General features: G+C 40.2%; 1 protein-coding gene across 5 annotated transcripts in view; it reads left to right on the top strand.

Annotated features, from left to right (window-relative positions):
- Positions 1 to 22,492, top strand: part of AMPH (amphiphysin) — a 185,798-nt gene that overhangs the window by 64,336 nt on the left and 98,970 nt on the right. For all 5 annotated transcript variants that reach the window (XM_045003580.1, XM_045003582.1, XM_045003579.1 and 2 more), the window contains exon 2: positions 8,514 to 8,594. In XM_045003580.1, the coding sequence (XP_044859515.1) occupies positions 8,514 to 8,594 (81 nt within the window). The remainder of the gene's footprint in view (positions 1 to 8,513; positions 8,595 to 22,492) is intronic.

Consider the following 22,492-nt stretch of genomic DNA (forward strand, 5'->3'; position numbering starts at 1 on the left):
TTCCTTTTGGTACCTAATTTGGAAAATATTGGCCTTGTTGATCTCTCTGTGTCTCCCTATGTATAACAAATAATACTCCCCACACTGGAATACTGTGAGGCTTAATTCAATAATACTTTTAAAACGCTTTGAGATATTTCAGTGGAAGTTGTTATAGAAATTTGAAGTATACCTATTTTTGTATTTTACACTGCATAAGGCCTGCAATAAACAATAGCAGGAAGAATTTAACCAGATATCTAAGGAATTTTTTTATTAAATCTATAGAATAATGGTAGTGTAATTGATTTTAATCCTAACATATTAATGAAGGCAAAACAATCAGGAAACTTACACCTTCCTTTCTTTCCCCTTTCTTTTCACGTAGAGGCATCATTACTGGAAAGGAATCAGGGCCAGGAGACCTAACAGACCTGGACAAAATTGTTCTTGGAATCATCATGCCAAAACGTGACATTTTTCTGAAATTTGCCACTATTGAAATAAGTGTCTTGTTGCGCTATATATAGAGATATATCTTACATCTAGATACCGTAACATGGTTCACCAAAGCACTTCACAAACTGCCTTGTCTTGCTCCCCTTTTCAGTAGGGATAATTGTGTGACAATCTTGTTGTAATATTTCTTTTGTTCTAGTTTACTGATGTATAGTTCTGTTGTAGTTGCCCCAATGTCAATTGTCAGAAATCAGGATTTTCCTGTCATTTCAGTGGCTCTTTTGCATTCTATTTTCTCTGTTTAGGGCTTCATTCAATGACCATTGACGTGAATAAGAGATGGTGGGCTTTGGATCGGGTTCTTTTGCAGATTTCATGCTTGGATAGAATGTCTTCAAAGACAGCATTCATGCCTGGCTATAGCAGGCCAGGTTTGACTTTAGTCTGATGTTTCTCAATACCACATCGGCATTGTGGATTATGCATAGCATTTTCTAGCTTGATTCTTTGTGGTTTTATGATACTGGATCCTTTGTGCAGAATCCAATCGTATGAAACCATTTCGTCTCCATAGTCCCAAATAGCTGTTTCAAGGTGTTCTGTTGGTCATCTGTTTAGAGCAGTCGTCTCCAACCTTTTTACATACAAGATCACTTTTTGAATTTAAATGCAACCCAGGATCTACCCCGCCCCTTCCCTGTGGCCCCACCAGACTCACTCCATCCCCACTTCCTCCATTGCTTACTCTCCCCCACCTTCACTCACTTTCATCGGGCTGGGGCAGAGGGTTGGGTGCAGGAGGTGGGTGCAGGCACTGGGCTGGGCCCAAGGGTTTTCGGAGCGTGGGAGGGGGCTCCAGGCTGAACCTGGGGTAGGAGGTGAGAGGTGCAAGCTCTGGGAGGGAGTTTGGGTGCAGGAGGATGTTCCGGGCTGGGGCAGAGTGATGGGGTACAAGAGGGGGTGCAGGGTACTGGCTCCAGGAGGGGGCTCAGGGCTGGGGGTTTGGGTGCAGGAGCGGTGCAGGCTCCCAGTGGGCGGCATTTACCTTGGGCGGCTCCCAGTTGGTGGTGCAGCGGGGCTAAGGCAGGCTCCCTGCCTGCCCCGGCCCCATGCCACTTCTGGAAGTGGCCATCACGCCCCGCGGCCCCTTGGGGTGGGGGACATGGCTCCGCGTGCTGCTCCTGTCTGCAGGCACTGCCCCTGCAGCTCCCATTGGCTGCAGTTCTCCATTCCTAGCCAGTGGGGGCGGTGCTTGCAGGCAGGAACAGTCTGCAGAGAACCCTCGCCCCCCTGGGGTCTCAGGGGTGTGTTGGCGGCTTCCAGGAGCGGCACAGGGCCAGGACAGCCAGCGAGCCTGCCTTAGCCCCACTGTGCTGCCAGTCTTTAGGGATCACAATTGATTTTCAGAGGCTCCAGGATCGACCAGTCAATCGTGATCTACTGGTTGGTGACCATTGGTTTAGAGTTACTCTTAGGCTGTTGTGAAGTTGAGTCATTCTGTGTTTCCCTTCTGAGTTGTCGCATATTAGTTTGGCAATGGATACAACTGAACTACAGTCATATTTACTTCAGACTCCTCCTCCTGCAGTTCCTTGTTTTCCTAAGGAATAAGCATTCTTGAAAACATGTCCATTATAAGAAGCTCCTTTCCAAGCCTGTTTTTCACATCAAACCATTACTTTTACAGTTTCATTATTATTTTCTGCAGTAATTGTGATACTTTTCACTTAAGTTTCTGTAAAATGGCTTGCATATGGCCTGTTTTGACCTTAACCAATTTCTGCCCATAAATATATTCACGAAACTGCTCACAGCTCAAAACTATTGCCAGAATTTCTTTTGTTCTTTTGTATTTTAGTCAGTGCTTGAAAGTGTAGGCTATCGGAAATATGTTTTGTATTGGGGCAACCCTCAACCAATGTGAGTTTGCATCAACTGAGATCTTGGGCTCTAAATTTTGGTGCTTCTGTGACAACTTTCTTTACTTCTCAAAAATGTTTATCTTGACATTTATGCTAATGTCATTCTATCCTGTCATCAAGTGTCCTTCAGAACTAATCTTAGTCAGTTTGATCTATCGTTTGTTCCTGTGCATTTTGAGGTCCCTTGCTTTTGTATTCCACATACATTCTGCAGGCTCCTCGTGGTGTCCCAGATCATTAGGTCATTAACAGTTACTCTGTCCAATATGGGTCCTCAAAGGTCTGGAATGCACATGGCTTTTATAGACCTCAGTTGCTCGGGGAATCTAGAAGGGCAGTTGCTCAATCATATATCTACCAAAAGGGCGTTTGGAGATGCAGAATTTTACATTACTGTATTGAGTTAAACCTGACAAAACCCTTGGCTTGCATCCAAAAATGAAAATAATCTTTCATTTTGAAGACTAGATGTGTCCTCTTTATAACTGTTTGTTTGCAAGCAACTGCATTCTCATTTGATGGCCTTATTCAAATTGTCTGGGTCTATACAGATTCTTAAATTGTTTAGTTTTATTATGGTGACCATACTCCTAATCCAATCAGCTGGTGTTTGTTCACTCAATAACGTCTAGTTTGACTATCTGATCAAATTCAGCTTTTACTTTATTCTCAGTACTAATGGGACTTTGTGTGGCATGCTATCATCAATATAAATGAGTAGGGCTGTCAATTACTTGCAGTTAACTCACGTGATTAAGCCAAAAAAATTAATCGTGACTAAAAAAATAAATCACGATTAATTGCAGTTTTAATCACACTGTTAAACAATAGAATACCAATTGAAATTTATTAAATATTTTTGCATGTTTCTACAATTTCAAATATATTGATTTCAATTACAATACAGAATACAGTGTATAGTGTTCACTTTATATTATTAGTTTTGATTACATGTATTTGCTCTGTAAAAATGATAAACAAAAGAAATAGCATTTTTCAATTCACCTCATACAAGTACTGTAGTGCAATCTCTTTATTGTGAAAGTGCAACTTACAAGTGTAGGTTTTTTTTTGTTACGTAACTGCACTCAAAAAACAAAACATGTAAAATTTTAGAGCCTACAAGTCCACTCAGTCCTACTTCTCATTCAGCCAATTGCTAAGAGAAACAAGTTTGTTTACATTTACAGGAGATAATGCTGCCCTCTTCTTATTTACAATGTCACCAGAAAGTGAAAACAGGCATTTTTATGGCACTTTTGTAGCCATCATTGGAAGGTATTTATGTGTCAGATATGCTAAACATTTGTATGCCCCTTCATGCTTCAGCCACTATTCCAGAGGACATGCTTCCATGCTGATAACGCTCATTAAAAAAACCCGCATTAATTAAATTTGTGACTGAACTCCTTGGGGGACAATTGTATGTCCCCTGCTCTGTTTTACCTGTATTCTCCCATATATTTCATGTTATAGCAGTCTCAGATGATGACCCAGCACATGTTGTTCATTTTAAGAACACTTTCACTGCAAATTTGAAAAATGCAAAGAAGGTACCAATGTAAGATTTCTACAGCACTTGATCCAAGGTTTAAGAATCTGAAGTGCCTTCCAAAATCTGAGGGGGACGAGATGTGTGGCATGCTTTTAGAAGACTTAAAAGAGCAACACGCTGATGCAGAAACTACAGAACCCGAACCACCAAAAAAAGAAAATCAACCTTCTGCTGGTGGCCTCTGACTCTGATGATGAAACTGAACATCGCACTATTAGTCGGTCTGCACTACTTTAGATCATTACTGAGCAGAACCTGTTATCAGCATGGACGTATGTCCTCTGAAATGGTGGTTGAAACATGAAGGGACACATGAATCTTTAGCGCATCTGGCAAATATCTTGTGACACTGGCTACAATAGTGCCATGCGAATGCCTGTTCTCACTTTCAGGTGATCTTGTAAACAGGAAGTGGGCAGCATTATCTCCTGCAAATGTAAACAAACTTGTTTGTCTGAGTGATTGGTTGAACAACAAGTCGGACTGAGTTGACTTGTAGGCTCTACAGTTTTACATTGTTTTATTTTGAATGCAGTAATTTTTTTGTACATAATTCTACATTTGTAAATTCAACTTTCATGATAGAGATTGCACTACAGTACTTGTATTAAGTGAATTGAAAAATACTATTTCTTTTGCTTTTTTACAGTGCCAATACTTGTAATAAAAAATAAATATAAAATGAGCACTGTACACTTTGTATTGTACTTGAAATAAATATATTTGAAAATATAGAAAACATCATTTTTTAAATGGTATTCTATTGTTTTAACAGTGTGGTTAATAACGATTACTTTTTTAATCACTTGACAGTCCTATTAATGAGCTATATCCTGAACCTAGTCCATTAAACATCTCATCAAATATTTTAATAATTTCTTTTGCATCCTTGTTTTTACAAGTTATATGCCTATTTGGTCATCTGCATGTGCAAATTGCTGTTAACCTGAGCAGACCCGGGACTTCCTTTTCCATTGTTCCAAACTCTATTAAGTGGTATCTGTCCTTATATGACATGCCTGTATGGTTTTGCTTTTGCACCTTTTGTGCCCCTTAGAAAATTGGGTACTCTCTGATTATTTTGTATACTTTTCCTGAGATAACATTGCAAGCTCTAGTATCTTTTTTTAAATTCACTTTTTGCTCATTTATTACCGGTGTCACACACCAATCTGTTTTAGACTCTTGCTTTGTTTTGTAAATGTACAAAGAGACTCAACTTAACGACTCCTGTTTCTGGAATATCATCATTTTCACCATCCATGCTGTATGTTCATGAAATTATTTTGATTTTGCATTTCATTGAAATTTGTGCTCAGAGCTGAGCAACACACTTAGAAAATGGTTGCGCTTATGCCTTGGATGACAGTGCACTCATGATTGTTTCCTGTATTTATTGCAAATGAACCTTTTATTCCCCATTTTTTTTTAACATTATGTCCTTGCTATACATTTTTAATTGGATGCACTTCATTTTTTTCATTGGTTGTTAACCTTTCATTTGGTAAATACAGTCTAAAGCAAATACCCACTTTTCTTTATAAAGGCAAGTCAATTTCCTGCAATAACCTTGCTTTCACTTGGTTATTACTCATATCACAAGTAACTGAGTCTCTAATTATTCTACCTGCTAACTTCATGTTTGTATGACTTGGATATATTACTCTGGTCAGTAGTCGGAGCTGTATAGAAAATGTGACTTTCCCATGTGACATTCTTTCATAGATCAAGATATTCTTAAAAATTTTGAATTTTCCCCCTAACTTTGCAATCCCATACCTAGTCCCACTAAAATGTAGCTCTCTGGTACCTCTGGGTCTCCCATGCTCCTTCTCCTATTTGTCTGCAACATCATTTGTTTTCAGGAAAATATGGTAATCCTGAAGAAAGAGAGATTGGACAGATGGTGCAATAGTGAGGGCTCTAGCGTGGGACTCAGGAGATCCAGTTTTGAGTCTTTGTTCTGCTGCAGATTTTGTGTGATTTTTGGGCAAGTCATTAAGCATTTCTATCCCTCAGCTCCCCATCTGTAAAATTTAAAATAATTATACTTCTCCCATTCCCCTCCTCACAGGCGTGTGGTGAGGATATATACATTAAAAGACTGAGGCACTCAGATACTACAGTAATGCGAGCTATATAATTATTTTTGGTAGCTAGCATGTGGCTGCTTTTATCAGGTTCTCTTCTAGGCCTGATTCAAGTGGCTTCATTTGCTCCATCTTTGTCAAAGATTCAGTTTTCTTCTGTCAACGTGCATAAGGATGTGATGCACAGGAAGTTGGTGAGTGTTTGGTGAGGAAAGTTGATGCTCCCAGTGACCAGTCGCAACAGGCTAAAAAATACCATTGAGATGAACAGAAATCTAAAACATGCTTAAGACCAGTAAACTACTAGCTTTTAAAATTATTTTCCCCTACTGCCATCTCTTCAGCATCTGCCTATAATGTATATGTCAGAAACTACCTTCAGTGGATTAGCAATATCATAATCATTGTGTCACTGTTCAGGGTAGCTGCACCTGTATTCCACCTCTGTGGTCCAACGAATGCATCTACTCTAGGCCCCTGGCTCGTCAGCTGTCACCTCTTTTGGGTGGAGACCTGAGCCTCCAGTCCAAGGGTATTTGCAGGCTGCACATTTCCCTGACTATACTGTGATATCCCCAGCAAAAGACAGACTGCCTAAGCAGGCCTGCTTCACTTCTCTCCTCAGAGATGGTACACAGCATGGTTGCCACAGTTAGGTTATCACACACCTCTATGTAAGCAAGCGCATTTATTCTTAAAATGAAAGCATTCAGAGAAAACCTACTAACACAATAGAAGAACCTACATCATGCTAATAAGCTTACCACAGATCATCCCAACTCCAGCAAGGTCTCTGGCCGGTGAACAGTCCTTCAAACCCTACCTAGGGGTTCTCCTGTGGTCACAAGTTCACACAAGTTGAGCTCAGAACAAGCACCGTCAGCCTTATGGGGTCTCAGTATTCGAAAGTCCTTCCCTAAGGATTGGGCGATACACCCTCCATTGAACCAGAGGTCTGGTCTCTTTGCTGGATCAGAAGGAAGGCCCCGAGTCACTTTTAACTTCGGCTATTTAACCAAAAATCCTTTATTTGTCTGTTGGTCCCAGAAAATCCAGTTTGAACCAGTATAGATAAGCTTCTCTTCAGGTGATTGTAGCTCTCTGGAGGTTCTCTGAGTGAATTTGCCTGACCACCCACCTAAATCATTTACCTGACCAACCTCCATCTAGTTCCTGGGGGGCTGTGGTCCTCCACCCCCGTGGAAATAAATACAATCCCTCGATAGTACATGAACATTTGCATTTTTAATACAGTGAACTTCTAAAATACTTACTGAATTAAGTTTAAGGTTTGTCAGGATATTGCAAGGTATTGTCATAACTGTCATACGTTGCATTCACCTTTATCATCACCACCAGCCATGCTGCACTTCTGTTCTCCTTTACTTGCCCAGTTTTTGTGGCCTCTTACCAGTCCAAGGCATAATTAGTGGAAATTAGAGAGAAGATAATGAGTGGATCAGGTGCATAAAGTACTTGTTTTCTGCAGACTAGGAGATGTTGCTAATTAATTGTTTATATTTCTGCCCTGTCTCTGCCATTTGTTCTTGTCCTCTGATATAGGAAACTCTTGAAGATTTTTAGTGGCAGGGCCAACAGCTACATACCTGGGGTAAAATCTTGGCTTCACTGAAGTCAATACAGTTTTACCATTGGTTTCAATGGTGCCAGGATTTCACCCCTTGTGTAGTGTGTGTGTGTGTGTGTGTGTATGAATAAATACATTGTGGAGAAATTCAACATTTTGGGGAAAAGAATTAAACTTTTGTTTGGAATATTAAAATAAGTGCTGAGGAGAGGGATTTTAATGATAGAGTGTATGTAGGTAGTCAAACAGATGAAAAGTATAGCAGGATTGTATGGTTTTCCAAAATATTATCACATGACTAGCCCTGCTACAAATCAATTATATATAACACTCCTTAATAAGTACTTTTGAATGAATGAGAGGACTAAATACCAATTATAGTACAAGTTTAAAATAACTATTATTTGTGATTTTCAGTTTTTCACTCTGTATTTCTTGTTAAAAGCCATACAAATCAGGATCATGTTAATAGTATAACATAAAATGAGTCATAAGATATAGAAGAGATCTATGAATTTTTATTTTTGCTCCATCACACTTAGACTGTAGCTGATGGTTCCAGAAAATCTTTCTTTCTTTGAACCTTTGGATTATTTCAGTGTCAGAAATATGTATTGCTTCATAAAAAGAGAGCAAGCACTCCACACATTCTCCCCCCCAACCCGAGTGTTGTAGAGTTTTGTGTCTATAATCTTCCTTTATTTTTTGCAAAGGTAGTAGTATCATGTATGTACTTTGGAGACAAATTGTATATTATAGTGCATACCACAGCTAAAAAGTAAAATGCCATTAAAACATAACAGCAGCTCTGGTGAGAACAGAGACAGTTAAAGTCATGATATTGTTCTATTGTGACTCTTAAATATTCTCCTTACTAGACATAATGCAATTATTCTTTTTTCCCCTTCTTTCCAATGTAGGTACTTCAAAAGCTAGGGAAAGCCGATGAAACAAAAGACGAACAATTTGAAGAATATGTTCAAAACTTCAAACGACAAGAGGTCAGTTACTTCTTTGGCTTGTATATCATGAAAAAATTGGGGTGTATTTGAATTCATTGATTGTGATGAATATGCTTTCGGGCAACAGGTCAGACACATTGTCTGAAGATTTACAGCTAAAGGATTGCATCCAGCAGTCTTCCTGTAAACAAAACTCAGTTCAAGTTTTGCTTGCAAAGGAACTGCAGGATTGGACCCAACATTTGTAATAAAGGACCAGGTTCTGATTTTATGCAACACCATTCTGAAGCTGGAGGCATTCTCTTGAACGCAATGTCATGTAACTCACTGGAGTGACTGTGGATGTACAACAGTGTAACTGAGAACAGAATCTGACCCAAATTAATACTGCAAATGCACAACTATAGTTTATTTTACAACGGGGAGGCATATTTGTGTGATTTCTTTGCTTGTTTTCTTGGCTATATTAGACTTAGTAGTTGTCAAAGTCTGAAGTTGAACATGAACGTTATAGAGTATAGTGTGTATTCTTCCTGCACTGCCCTATTGATGTATTATTATTAATAATAATTATTGTAAATATTAATTTCACGACAGTGCCCAGGCAGCCAATCAAGATTGGGGCTTCATTGTGCTAGGTGCTGTAGGTACATATACGATGACATACTCTCTGTCCCAAAGACCTTATTATCTACTCTGCTTACAATGTACTCTAAATTCTAGCCTCCATTACTCCTTGCTGTACTGATCAGAGGTGACTAATAATACTGAATTCCATGACAGCTTTCTAGTGTGATTTAATACCCACTAAGAATTAGATGAATTGTACCAAGAGTATTTCATTTGTTATGTAAGATAAGTATGAATCCAGGTCTCAGAGGTTTAACCATAGTCTTTCTGTTCTTTCCTTTGCGTGTGGTTTAGCTCACATGAAAAGACACTCAAATAGTTCAGGCCCAAGAAGTTATATTTCTCTATCTGTTGTTGAATGTACTCGGGATACAAAAGATCTGTTTTATTCATCTAAAATGTTTTACATGTAAGTGAAAATAACAAATTTATTTTTTAAAAAGTTCATCTGTATCAAAATGTTTTCTATAAAAACAGCCCCGTTAGAAAAGAGCTAACATGGTGAAATGGCCACATTAAACGAGAAGCTGTTCGGGACTGACTTGTATCTACATCACCTCTGGTTGTTCATATGCTCTTTTATAATCCAGAAACTCACTCATGGGAGATGTAACTAGGACTGGGGGAACATCAGGGTTGGTCCTCCACATTTTAGTGTGGCACGTGAGAATTGGCTTTGGGAGCATGAGACTGGCCATGTTTGTGATTCCCACCCTGAATCAGTCCCTCCCCATGCCACTCACTGGTGTATCTCCCATACAGACACTGCTCATTCCTCCCTGACCTCACTTGCTCCAGGCTGGGCTCCTGCTCAGTGTCCTTGCAATTAATGGGGTGCAGAGAGCCCCTGAGGTAAAGGATTTGCACTCCCCTCTCCCTGAGGCCCAGGAGCAATGGAGGCTTCAGGAATTGCTTGGCCAGGTGGATCGTCACTTCTCCATCCCTCCATTCAAGGGAAGGGAGGCAGTAGCAGTCACTGTTCTGGGAAGGTGGTTCTTCGCTCACCTTCCTGAGACCTGGAGGGAGATGGAGGTACCATGAGCCACTGGGCCCAAAGCAGAGAGCAGTGCTGGGAGCTGTTGGGCCATGCAAGGATCTTGTATTTTTAAAAGGGACATTTACATTAACATGGGACATTTTTCTACTTCCTCTTCTGCAGCTGCTTATTGTCGAGTGGGGAGCCATAATCATTTCTTAGTTGCATGGCAACTAATTGTGATGTCAAAGAAAGAGGTATACGTTTTCTCTTTAGTTGGAGCAAAGGTGGGAGGAATGAGGCCCTGTTAAGAAATAAAGTTTCTGTAACATGTAATTTTTAGCCAAAAACTCTAGTAATAGAAGAAGAAATAAGAAGGAAGATGAAAGTGGGGAGGAGGGAATCTCCTATTTCAGAAAATTTTGTCTCAAAATAATTTGTTTTTGAAGAATTTGCTGTAGTGGTATTTTCCTGCTGGAAGTCTTGCTATTGGCAAACAAGGCTGATGATGCTAATTTTATTTATCTTCTCAGTCTTTGGTGTACAGACAGTAAATAATGAGCAGTCATGGGCACAGCAGAATCTAGATAGCACTAAATCAGGACATAACCATGGCGTAGGGCAAGGGGTTGAACTGAGGGGGAAAGGATTAGCATTCCTCTTCTAAACTCCACCCACAAAATAAGCCCTGCCCACATGATGTTCCAAATTGACATCATTTTGAGTAGATAGTGCAGATGTTCAAAATCTGATCATGCATGCTCTCTGAGCTCGATTGGGCTTCATTCCCCCTCAGTGGGGTTCAGATGTACCCATAGGCTCTGCTTGGTTCCTGGTGCTTGATTATGGAAAAACAAAAGCCTGTCCATTTGCATAGGTCTTCATAATATGCTTCCTCTTGGTTTGTCCTTGTTTTGATCAACAGTGAAATAGTTGATCATTGTGCATATTATCATTGTGCATCTGAAGTAACACCCATTCTGATGAATGTAGCATTTCTCAGCTTTCAAAGCAGCTCAGACAAACCTCCCTGTCAGAGAACATTTTAAGGGAAATTCCAGACTTCACTTAAAATCTCTGACTAGCAACTTGGCTCAATAATGCATCCATCTGATTCCCAGCTGTGCCCTAGGGCTGCATTTGAGTTCTGGGGAAATTGTCCCTTCAGCTTTGCTTCCTCTTCTGAGGTATTTGCAGCCACTGGTGCCCCAGCAGGCTTCAGCGAGTGAGCTAAATTGAGAAATGCCAGAGGATAAAAGAAAGGTCTGTTTCACTTTCTCCCTCCCTTATCAAGTGTCTCATTGGGGGAGCTTGATGAGTTCTGTGGGCAGAATGCAGTCCATACCCCTACTTTTCCAGGCAGGGTCATTTCGCCCCTTTCCCTAACAGGAAAGAACTGGCTCCAGGGGCAAGCAACTGTCCCTCCTCCCCTGCCTCTATCTGTGTTAGAGGAGTGAAGCCAGATGGAAGATTGTGCCTGGGTTCCTATAGCCTACATTAGCAGCCATGCCTCTGACGGCCCTACCCATCCATTTTCCCCATAAACCATGGATGGCCAGCACTGGACACAGCACCATTCTCCAATGCCCGCTTTGTTTCCATGCTTTCATCTCCTCCAAGCAGCTGGCCAAGGAGTGAGAAGAGGGGCAGCAACCCAGATGTGAAAGAACAGCAAGGCAGCAAGGGATCTCTTCTTGGACCACCATTTATTTACGTCTAACCCTTAGCCCACATTTTATAAGGCCAGAATGTTCCTCAGTGAACATCAAACTAGTGTAACTACTGAAGGTAAGTGTGGCTGTCTCCTCTGATGGTCGAAGACCCAGTGTTTCCAACTAGGGAAGATGTTAACTGAAAGAATGGCCTTCTCAGTACATTGGCCCTTCACAGGTAGCCAGTTCCAGGAAGACATCACCTCAGTCCCCTTTGTGGGCATGAAAATTCTCAGGTGGCAACAGACCACCTCACCTGCTGGGGAAAAAAAAAAGATCAGTTATGACACCCTAAGCTCCTGCACATGCTGGCCATGCTAACATTTCTTCCAGGATTGTGTTAGTGTTAATAATGGCTTAAAGAAGAAGAAAAATCACTTTTATCTCTTTCTGGATAATTTTTCTTATCAGAACTCTGTACAGAGAGAGTTGAAACTAACCACAGAGTCATATGGTTTCTGGAATATGTTGGATTCATAATAAACACAGACACATGGTACCAGGGAAGTCAGTCAAAGGGCTGGGCTGAGGAAGAATACTATCTGGTACAAAGTCTTGTTTCAGACGAATGTTAACTGAAAATGGCCACAAAAACCATAAACAGAAACAACAATTCAATTACTATTGGAGCCTATTGGGAATTCTGATCTCAGACACGGGCATGCTTCAGTGAACCAGAGTGCATAGGAGGCCTGTCCAGTATTATTTGTTATTCCTTCCACATCTCACCCTATCACATCCATTGGCAGAGATCACAGTCCCGTTGTAAATTCTTCCCTCCCTCAACTGGTGAATGTGGAGAATCAGATATTTTTAAGGGATTCACTGATTAGCAAACCAGGCAGAGCGATCTTTAGGTCAGAGGCCAACTGGGGATAATGGAGGAAGGTTCATTTAGATCCCATTTCAATCCAGTAAATGGGTACCAGAGACAGAGCACAGCATCCACCAGCTAGAACATAGTGATTCCTGAGCTACAGACTACTATTTAAAGTAGAAGGGGCGGCACAGATTCCCTGCCTGACCCTCCACCTCTCTCAGGAACCCCACTTCCCCCCACCAGCAGCCTGGACCCCAGGCACATGAGTCCACCCATTCATCCTCTCAAACTTTGAGTGACTGGCATTATGACCTGACAATTTTGGACCAGATCCCCTACTCCCAATCAAAGTGGTCAGGCTGTGGTGTCTCCCCGTTGCTCCACAGCCTATGCACTGAGGTCTCAGAGCACTGCTCCTTCCATAGATAACAGACTTGTTCTGGTCATGACATTTTTGTAAATAAGTGAGGAAGAATATGATCAGCCCTATCCTAGAGAGAAAATCAACTTCTATCCTGGACAGAGCAAAGTTTCCTATCTTTGTATGCACTGCCCATAAAGGAGGACATGAACACCAATCCTTACATGACTAAAGATTGGATTAAGCAGAGTGGAACCTGCAGCCAGAAGTATCCTCACTCATTGTAAGTCAATTTAATCAACTGGTGATTCATCTTCTTGCAACTGGAAACAGCTGTAAAGTGCCCTGTCAGGACCTGCATAGTGAATGACCTCTCACAAGACTGGGCAATGTCTTTGCTCTGTGCCTCCCCACCTTTATCACTGCTCCCCAGGACAGTATAAAAGTAGGAAAGAGATAACAGATGTACTGTTTGCCTTTCTGGCTGAAGAACCTAGCATGGACTTCTTGAAATCTCTGTCTCATGGAAGAGGTCTATGGTTGCAAAAAACTGTTCTTGATCCTGGACCAGACAGGTTCAAAATGAATACTTGAATGAAGTGATTTCACTCTCCTCGACCCAAAAAGGAAGTAAAAAAATTATAACTTACTCTGTTGGTTGGCACAAAGTCCATTATCTAGCTACCATGGTAAACAAGTGAAACGTAGCCTTGAGTTCCACCAGGAGGACTTTAATGTGGGTATATAAGAATATCCAAGCAAAAAGACCAAGTCTCTGTTATCAGCATGCTCAAGAAAAGGAATTCCATTGTTAAATGTTTCCTTGGGGCAACAACCCTTTTTCACAAGCTCACAGAAAACTGCCGTGGGACCTCATTCTGCTCTATAGAGCACTACCCAGACTCCTGCTGGAGGTGTCACTATACTTTCTACCCATTAAAATAGGTGTCCCAATAGCTACTATTTCCAATCAGATGAGTTTTTGAAGTTGGGTCTCCTCAGTGAAGACTTCCAGTATACTAGTTTTAACTCAGAGAAGCAGTTCTCACAACTGTCACAGCGTTCATTCTCAAAATAGATGGAAGAAATAATCTTCCTTTCATTAAGATCAAAGTCAGTCCTTTGGAGCACTGACAAACTCAGGAAAGGAAGTTGTCTCCCCTGTACTGAGATCTGCTAGGCAGCCTCATTGCCATCGATATATACATTCATCAAAATCTACATATGGGTCATCCAATCTTTAGCCAAGGCCATTTCTTGTATGCAGTGTTGTAGCTCTGTCAGTCCCAGGACATTAGAGAGACAAGGTGGGTGAGGTAATATATTTTTATTGGAGCAACTTCTGTTGGTGAGAGAGACAAGCCTTTGAGCTACACAGAACTCTTCTTCAGGTTCAGATTCAGCAAGATACTTAACCATGTGAGTATCACCACATGCTTAATTTTAGTCACCTCCTATGCACCTTGATGAAACAAAGCTGTTGCTGAACAAAAAACTGTATGGTGTGTCTGGAGGCACTTTGAACTGAGCTCCCCCACCCCGGAGGAATTTCATCTGATTTAGGATCCCTGAGAATTCCTGAATTCCTTCAGGTTTACCCACCACCATCCACCTCTTGGCTGAGGACTACAGAATAGAAGCCTCTTTGGGGCCTATCAAACCAGCTGTTGAATTGGCCAGATGAATCACTACAGGCTAACATGAGTCAGTTCATTTTTTGCAGGCACAGAGCAGGCTGCCCTTACATACTTTCCAAGTCCTATGAATCAGAAGAAGTCAGATACCAGAACTGACCCAGGATCTCTTAGCACAGAGCAACGAGATTTGGATTTTAAACAATACATAAAACATATTTATATCTTATCTTTATTTTGATTTGCAAACAAGAAAACTGCCCATCTCACAAGGAAGTTATCACTATTAAACTGAACTCATGTACCGTGAATAGGTTCGTATAGAACACAGACATTTTCTGTATACTAAAAGATAGCAATTCCTGAAGCTTTATTTCTTCTTTTCTGCACAAGCTAATTGTGAACATGCCTAGCCTTTTAATCAAGCCTAAAGTAAAAATAACAAGTGTCAAATCTTGCATGTTCCTCTCTCAGGCAAAAATATCACTGATTCTAGTGGGAGTTTGTACTAATAAACATGATGAAGGATTTGGGCCTAAATTTTCTCTCTGCTCTATTGTTCAAGCAAGTGCATCTTGCACTTAATTTTTATTTTCTGATCCCAGTCTCATGGAAAGAATTTATTACTTGCTTACTAGTATTATGCAAAGTTAAACAGCGATTCCCTTGTCGCTAACTGTATTTTAATCAGAATAATGCCAGCATTATAATTCATAACAGATCAATATTCTGTTTAATGTCTCCTGTGCATCTTTATCTTTAATTGCTCAGTTGCTCCATCAGTATGTGAGACCATCTGTGTTTTGTTTTCCATTGCAGAAGTTACAGGTATTTCATTGGGCTGTAAATAAAATATAGCCTATCCACCACTCACTGTTAGAAAATAAAATGTTGCCAGGATGAAAATTAAGTAGAATGTCTAGTGTTCCGGTTGCTGGTTTATAAAATTATGAGAAAATAAAGAGGCTTTTCTTCACTGAGCAAAGCTTGCTCCTTTAGTTGATTTACAAAATTCACATTAGACGCATGAGGGACAGGTTGGGGCCGTTGCTGTTCTTGCCTGGTGTATATATTATGGGATCCCCGAAAACTCCCTAGTTGGTCTATTCTTTGGGTTGGGGGCCGATGTGTGTGGGGGGAATGTTAGATCCTCAGTTAGTGTAACTCGATGTTGTGCCATTGACTACACTGGAGCTACGATGATTTACATCAGCAGAGGATCTAGCTCCAAGTTTCCATTCACGTGCTTTATACTACCATTTGTTGTTGCTGCTGCCACCCTGTGGTAAGAAAATGCACTCAAACAAATCATTTGGTGAAAGTATTAGGGCCCGATCCTCATCTGATGAAAAATCAATGTAGCTACACTGATTTACACCAGCTGTGAATCTGGTTCTTAGCCCACAATTTTTATTAAGATAATGAACAGTAACAAACTATCACTTGGTAGCTAACTAAGTGTCCTTGTGGCCCTTTTCTCAATATCAGTCAGAGACTAAAAGGTATGAAGGCGAAGGAGGGCACCAACATGTACTCTAGTCACCTGGAATTAATCTGAACTGAAATTCTCCAGTAGCCTTTTTCTTCTCGGAATGCCTGGGCACCCCACCTATAGATCTTAACTCTGTACTGCATCATGATGAGTGTAGAGCCCATTTCACACTCACTCCTGTGCTTGGGCTTGGGATGGAAAAAGGGACCAGTCAAAAAACAAGATTTTTCAAAGCTGCCGGAGTGATTTAGAAGTCTAATTCCCATTAACTGGTATTATTCCCTTACAGTTTTGAAAAACTCAGCATAAAACTGCAGAGAACTCCTGACACTTAGTATTTTTTGAGAAAAATATGTAATTTACATGTGGGTTCCCATATCTCTGTCTGTTAATACAGATTTCCCTTCAGGAGCCTTCTTTCCTGAAACAGAGTTGATGCCAAAAGTGATTCCCAGTGGATACTCTGCAGAAAGCTAGACTCTCCAAAGAATATTGATCTCCAGTGGGGAATATTTTTCCCTAATCTCAAAACTGGTAATCAGTGAAAGTCCCCTTTTCAGCTAACAGACACCTTCCCTGGAGCAAGCCTGTGGCACAGCAGCGGAGATGCATGCTGACCACTAAATCCAATGAGGATGGGAATAAACACTGCAAGTCATCAGGGAAGAAGGAGGAATGCATTCCTGTTCGCCACTGGGAATCATTTTGTCCTAAAATGTATGCATGATCACGATGGGCACACTGATGGGCTATGAAAGCTCAAAAACACACACCCTGTTTGTGCATTTCACCAGGACTACTAGATGACCAAGTGTACAATTAAATCCCATATCAGTCTCACTAGTTTCCAAGTAGGCATGATCTTAGGAAAGTGGAGAATCTGTACTTTCATAGGTTTACTTTTTCAGGAGATACCTGTCTACTGTCTAATGAATTCCACAATTCACGCGAGACTGTAGTTGGTTGGGTTTGGGTGGGGCTTTTTAGATGTTCACTCCTACAAAATCTAAAATAGAAAGCTTAATCAAATTAGGGTTAGTTTAGATTGCATCTTGACACTTCTTGGATGTGTTTACCTGTTATATCTCAGCCTTTTTTAATGACTGTTAGTTGCTTTCTCTAAGACAAAACCTTGCTGTGATTTTTTTTTAAGTCAAATTAGCATTCAGTGTTTATCAAACATACTGTTGTATGTTACTTCAGGAACACTTCAAGTATCTGCCCACTGAGACACGAGACTTAATCAACATCTGGGCTTTGACAAATGGAGGGGATGCAGTCCTGCCGATCTATCCTGGTGGATATGGAATGTTTTAACACTGCCCCCCAACATGGGCCAATTAGTCTTTATTTAAAAAAAAATATTAAAGCAAATGAGCATAAAAAGTACATTTGTTAAGAAGCCCACTAACCCACAGCATTTAGATATAGATCATAAATGCATATTGGTACAGATAGAGGTAGGATATAAGTATAGATACAGACAGAGGCAAAGTACAGTTATAGGAAGTATAGATCTATATAGCACTGCATGTAGATATAGATTATATTCAGCCACACACTTTAGAGTCTGATCCTGCATTCCTCACATACCCAACATTTTCTTTGACTCCAGTGTAAGATTGAGGTATATAAATAATGCAGGCTCAGACCTCTAGTTATCTCCATTAGAAAACAGGAAAAAGATACAGACATTAGAGACCAAAAAATACCATGGGTAGAATATCCTGAATGGAACAGTATATAGTAAGCAGTAAACATAAGATGTGAAAAAATTGACTTTTGTGGTTAACTTCTATCAGGACAAATCAAGGAAAACCTGTTTCATAATCTAAGATCTATTAGTGCATTTGTGCCTTTTCTACATTGTCAAGAGGAGGTTTTTTTTTAAACTTTGGTTAATTATCCCAGATATTTGTGTTTTAACAAAGGCTCTCACTGTATCAGCTCATCCCGTCCTCTAGATGCCTGAATTTGCCATTTCTTTCATTACACTAATCACAGATGTAAAGCACCATACTTTTCCCATTCGTATATAATAAAGAAATAAGACTCTTTATGAGATAATTAATTAGTGGGATATAATGGATAAGGGAAGTGCAAGCAATGTGAATGGCACATGTCTTTAATATTAGACTTTGCGTGTAGGTTTGTGTTACAAAAATCAAAACTGGAAAGTCTGAGGTGATGTTGGGGGAGAGAAGATAATGCTTAGAAGAACTGAGCACTATTATAAGATCATCTTCTACTGAGGGTGTCTTCTCTCCTCATTAAGACAGGGATTACAGAAACATGGTGGAATAACAGTCATGACTGGAATACAGGTATTGACGGGTATGTATTGCTCAAGAGAGAGAAGTATAGGTAGCAGGGCACTCTTGTATATCAGCAATGTGGATTGTGCTGAAAGGTTGTGATGTGCATACTGGAGGGAGGTTACTAGTGGAGTTCCTCAAGGATCGGTCTTGGGACTTATTAAATATTTTTATTAATGACATTGGCAAAAGAAATAGGAGTGCGCTGATGAAATTTGCTGATCATACTAAGTTGAGGGGCATCGTCAATAGAGAGGAGGATCGGAATATTGTACAGTAAGATCTGGATAGTTTTGCCATCTGGAGAAACAGACGTAGGATGAATTTTAATAGTACAAAGTGCAAGGTCATGCATCTAGGGTTTAATAATAAAAATGTCTGCTATGAGCTGGGAACTTGTGAGTTGAAATCAACCGAGGAGGAAAGAGACCTGGGTATGTTGGTTGATCACAGGATCACTATGACTCACTAATATGATGTGGTTACCAAAAAGGCAAATGTGATCCTGGGATGGATTGTGTGAGGTATTTCCAGTTCAGATAGAGAAGTATCAATGCCATTGAACGAGGTACTGGTAAGATCTCATTTGGAATACTGTGTACAATCACCCATGTTAAAGAAAGATGAAGTCAAAGTGGAACAGGTACAAAGAAGATCTACTAGGATTATTAGGGGAATGGAGAGCCTATTTTATGAGAGGAGACTAAAAGAGTTCGCTTTATTTAGTCTAGTAAAATCAAGGCTGAGTGGGGCTATGATTGATCTCTGTGTATACATCGGGGTGGGGGGAGGGGGTAAATACCAAGAAGGAAGACGAGCTATTTAAGCTATAAGATGATGTTGGCACAAGAGCAAATGGATACAAACTGACCATAAATAAAGGAAGGTTTCCAATCATCAGAGGAGTGAGGTTCTGGAACAGCCTCCTAGTAAGAGTTGTGGGGGCAAACAATTAGTTTTAAGAGAGAGCTTGACAAATGTGTCTGGGGGGAGGGAGGGCTGAGTTCAGCAGCCCTGGAAGGTCCCTTCCAGTTTATATCTTATGTTTTTAAAATCTTATACTTCCCCCCCCTATAATATTTTGTTGTGGGTTGTTGTTGTTGTGGGTTCTGTTGTGGGTTGTTGTTGGGTTTGTTTTTTTTTGGTCTTCCTCTGAAGCATCAGAAATGGCCAAACTGAAGATGGGACACTGGACAGGGTGAGTTGGCACTCTGAGGTGGTACTGAGAATTCTCTCTCTCAATTGCTCGCCTGGCTAGTTCTTGATCACCTGCTCAGGGTCTAACTGATTGCCATATGTGGGATCAGGAGGGAATTTTCCCCTATGTCAGACTGGCAGTGACTTTGCCAGGTTTTCTCCTTTGTCTCCAGCCTGGGGTGCAGGTTGCTTGCCAGGATCACCTGGATATCTCTCACTTAATCATTTGCCTGCCATTGTGGGGCTTGGGCTTTGGTGTGCTTGTGGCACACAATAACTTCATCTCCCAATGCTCTAATTTCAGTTGATGGGTTCAGTGTGCAGATGCTGGATGGTGTCGGAGGTCTGTGATACACAGAAGGTCATACTGGATCATCTGGTGGTCCCTTCTGGACTTAAACTCTCTGATTCTATCATTCAAACCCTACCTCTTTCAACCTAGACTTCTCACAGTAACATCACCAAAGAAAAATAAAAGAATCCAGTCTCTGCTGGCTGGTGGAAAAAGACAGAAGAATATATCATTGAATGCACTTCCTAATTTGAGGAGGCAGTCAGATACCACAGTGATGGGAACCATACACAAGCCTAGATAGATAGAGATAGAAAATGATGTTAAAAACAGGGTTGGTGTAAATTTTTGCCATTTGATATGCACATATACCTCCCATTGAGTTATCATGCATACCAATGGGTAGGATTTGGTCCTTCATATTTTTCAAGCTTTCCATGGTGTTAACAGTTCTTTAAATTCATACTTTGATGTCTCTAAAAATGTCAGTCCCCGTCTAAAATGTATGCAAATTGAAGCCCTTGATGACAGCCTAGTTTTTTTTTGCTAAGACTAATAACTGCATATTTCAATAAAGCATGTCAGCTGACTGATAAAGGAAATGCTTTAATTTGAACTGTAGTACCAGACATATTTAGTTATAAAATGACAATGTTCTGTTAGGCTTAGATAAATGATTAACCCTTTTGTAATTCTGCCTCACAGTTTAACAAGTAATCTGCACCTGCGGCAATCAGGTGGTAGACAATGCTCTTGACTCTCATTAAGTTCAGGTGATTTATTTCTTTCAGATATCAAATATGTGATACTTTCAGCCTCGCTGCATAAATTGCATTGTAGCTGCGTCTTGTAAATGAAATGATTAAGAAAATCATGTCCCTATCTTTCTTGTTCAAAGAAAGTGTGAAACAATGATGCTTTGTAACAGTTCCATAAGCTGATACTAAGGAATTTTCCTAAATTCACGAAGCGGTGACATTCACATTCTAAATGGGGGGAAAATGACATTTCTAATGTGTCTGATGGAAGAACCTTCCAGTTGCAGCTCCACTTCTAATTTTTCTTCCTCCACATCTAGAAAAGTTTCCAGAGTCTTACACCAATTTTGTCCCTCGTGACTGAATTTGCCCCTTAGTGTTTTAATCTGTGATTCTAATATGCCTTCCTACTGTACCATATTTATATTTTTCATTAAAAGGGCTCATTACTGGTTTAAGGGACCATGGAGCCCCATGGCTATGGAGGGTTAGGGGCTCCTTAAAGTCAAGGATTTTCCTGGGCTCCCTCAACATGTTGTCTGTGCTTGACTCCTGCCCCAAGGTGCTCATGCCTTTGTTGACCACAGGATATTGCTGCTTATAAAATAGGACACCAGGGTTGGTGAATAAAAGAGAAGAAGAGAGTGATTTGTGACCCCAAGACCAAGGATTTGTATACAATAATTGTCCAAAACACCATTGTAAGTTATCGTTTTGGACATCACAGTAGAGTTTTGTGTTGTTTTTTAGTAAGGGATAGGTCAAATGGCATTATTTTGGATGTGGAGCATCCCATATCACTAGTATGTGCAATCTAATGAGATCGCCTATGAGATTATTCTGAACACATATATTAACTTTTGACAATGTGTGGCCTAATGGTAACATTCTGATTGACATCAAACAACTGGATTGTGAGGATTCTGCTATCCTTTTTGAGTTTTTTTTCTTCGTTTTATGTATTATAAAACTCTTATTCTGTTTGCTGTCATGTTTTTATTGTATACAATGATAAAATAGATATCAGTGTCTGCAAAAAAATAAGACATGATTTGTTTTTAAAGTCTCTTTTAGGTGCACTCTTTACGGATGAGTACAGCAGCAGATTGGTACATGCCAGTTATTTTCCTTCTGGAAGCTACATCTCAATTAACAAAGTTGATAGATTGATTGTCTTAATGCAAATTCATGCAACAATGATTTCAGAGCTAGCAAATGCTTTAGTGTGATGGCTCAGAAAGGAAGGGGAATCCTCTGCATATATCCATCGTAGCACATTCATTACAGCAGTAAATTTAGTGGGGTTTTTTTTCTTTCACTATAGTTGTATTTTTCTTTCACTAGACTTCATCCTTAAATGCATGGTTTAAATTTCAGTTTCATGTCTGATGTGAGGTGTTGAAGTGTTCCATGGCTTCTAGCACCATAAGTGTAACCTGGAAAAATAGAAAAGACAAGACTATGGGAGCATTCAAAGAACAGAGGGGAAAAATATGAGATGTGGTTAAAATTGAAAAACAAAATGCCAAAGCATTTCTCTTTGTTCTTATTGCTCACAGGACAGAGGGTGCAGGATAGTGGGGACAAGAGAGGAGTGCATTGATTTCACTATGTGAAAAAACAGTTTGTTAGCTGATCAAATATCTTCACCAATAGCTACACTGTAAAACTGACAGGGCAGAGGATTTCTGAAGCAAATTTGCCTTTTTGTCTAGTAAGGCCTAATTCTCCTGTCATTGAAGTCTGTGGG

The sequence above is a fragment of the Mauremys mutica genome, chromosome 2, assembly GCF_020497125.1.
Source record: "Mauremys mutica isolate MM-2020 ecotype Southern chromosome 2, ASM2049712v1, whole genome shotgun sequence".
Lineage (NCBI taxonomy): Eukaryota > Metazoa > Chordata > Testudines > Geoemydidae > Mauremys > Mauremys mutica.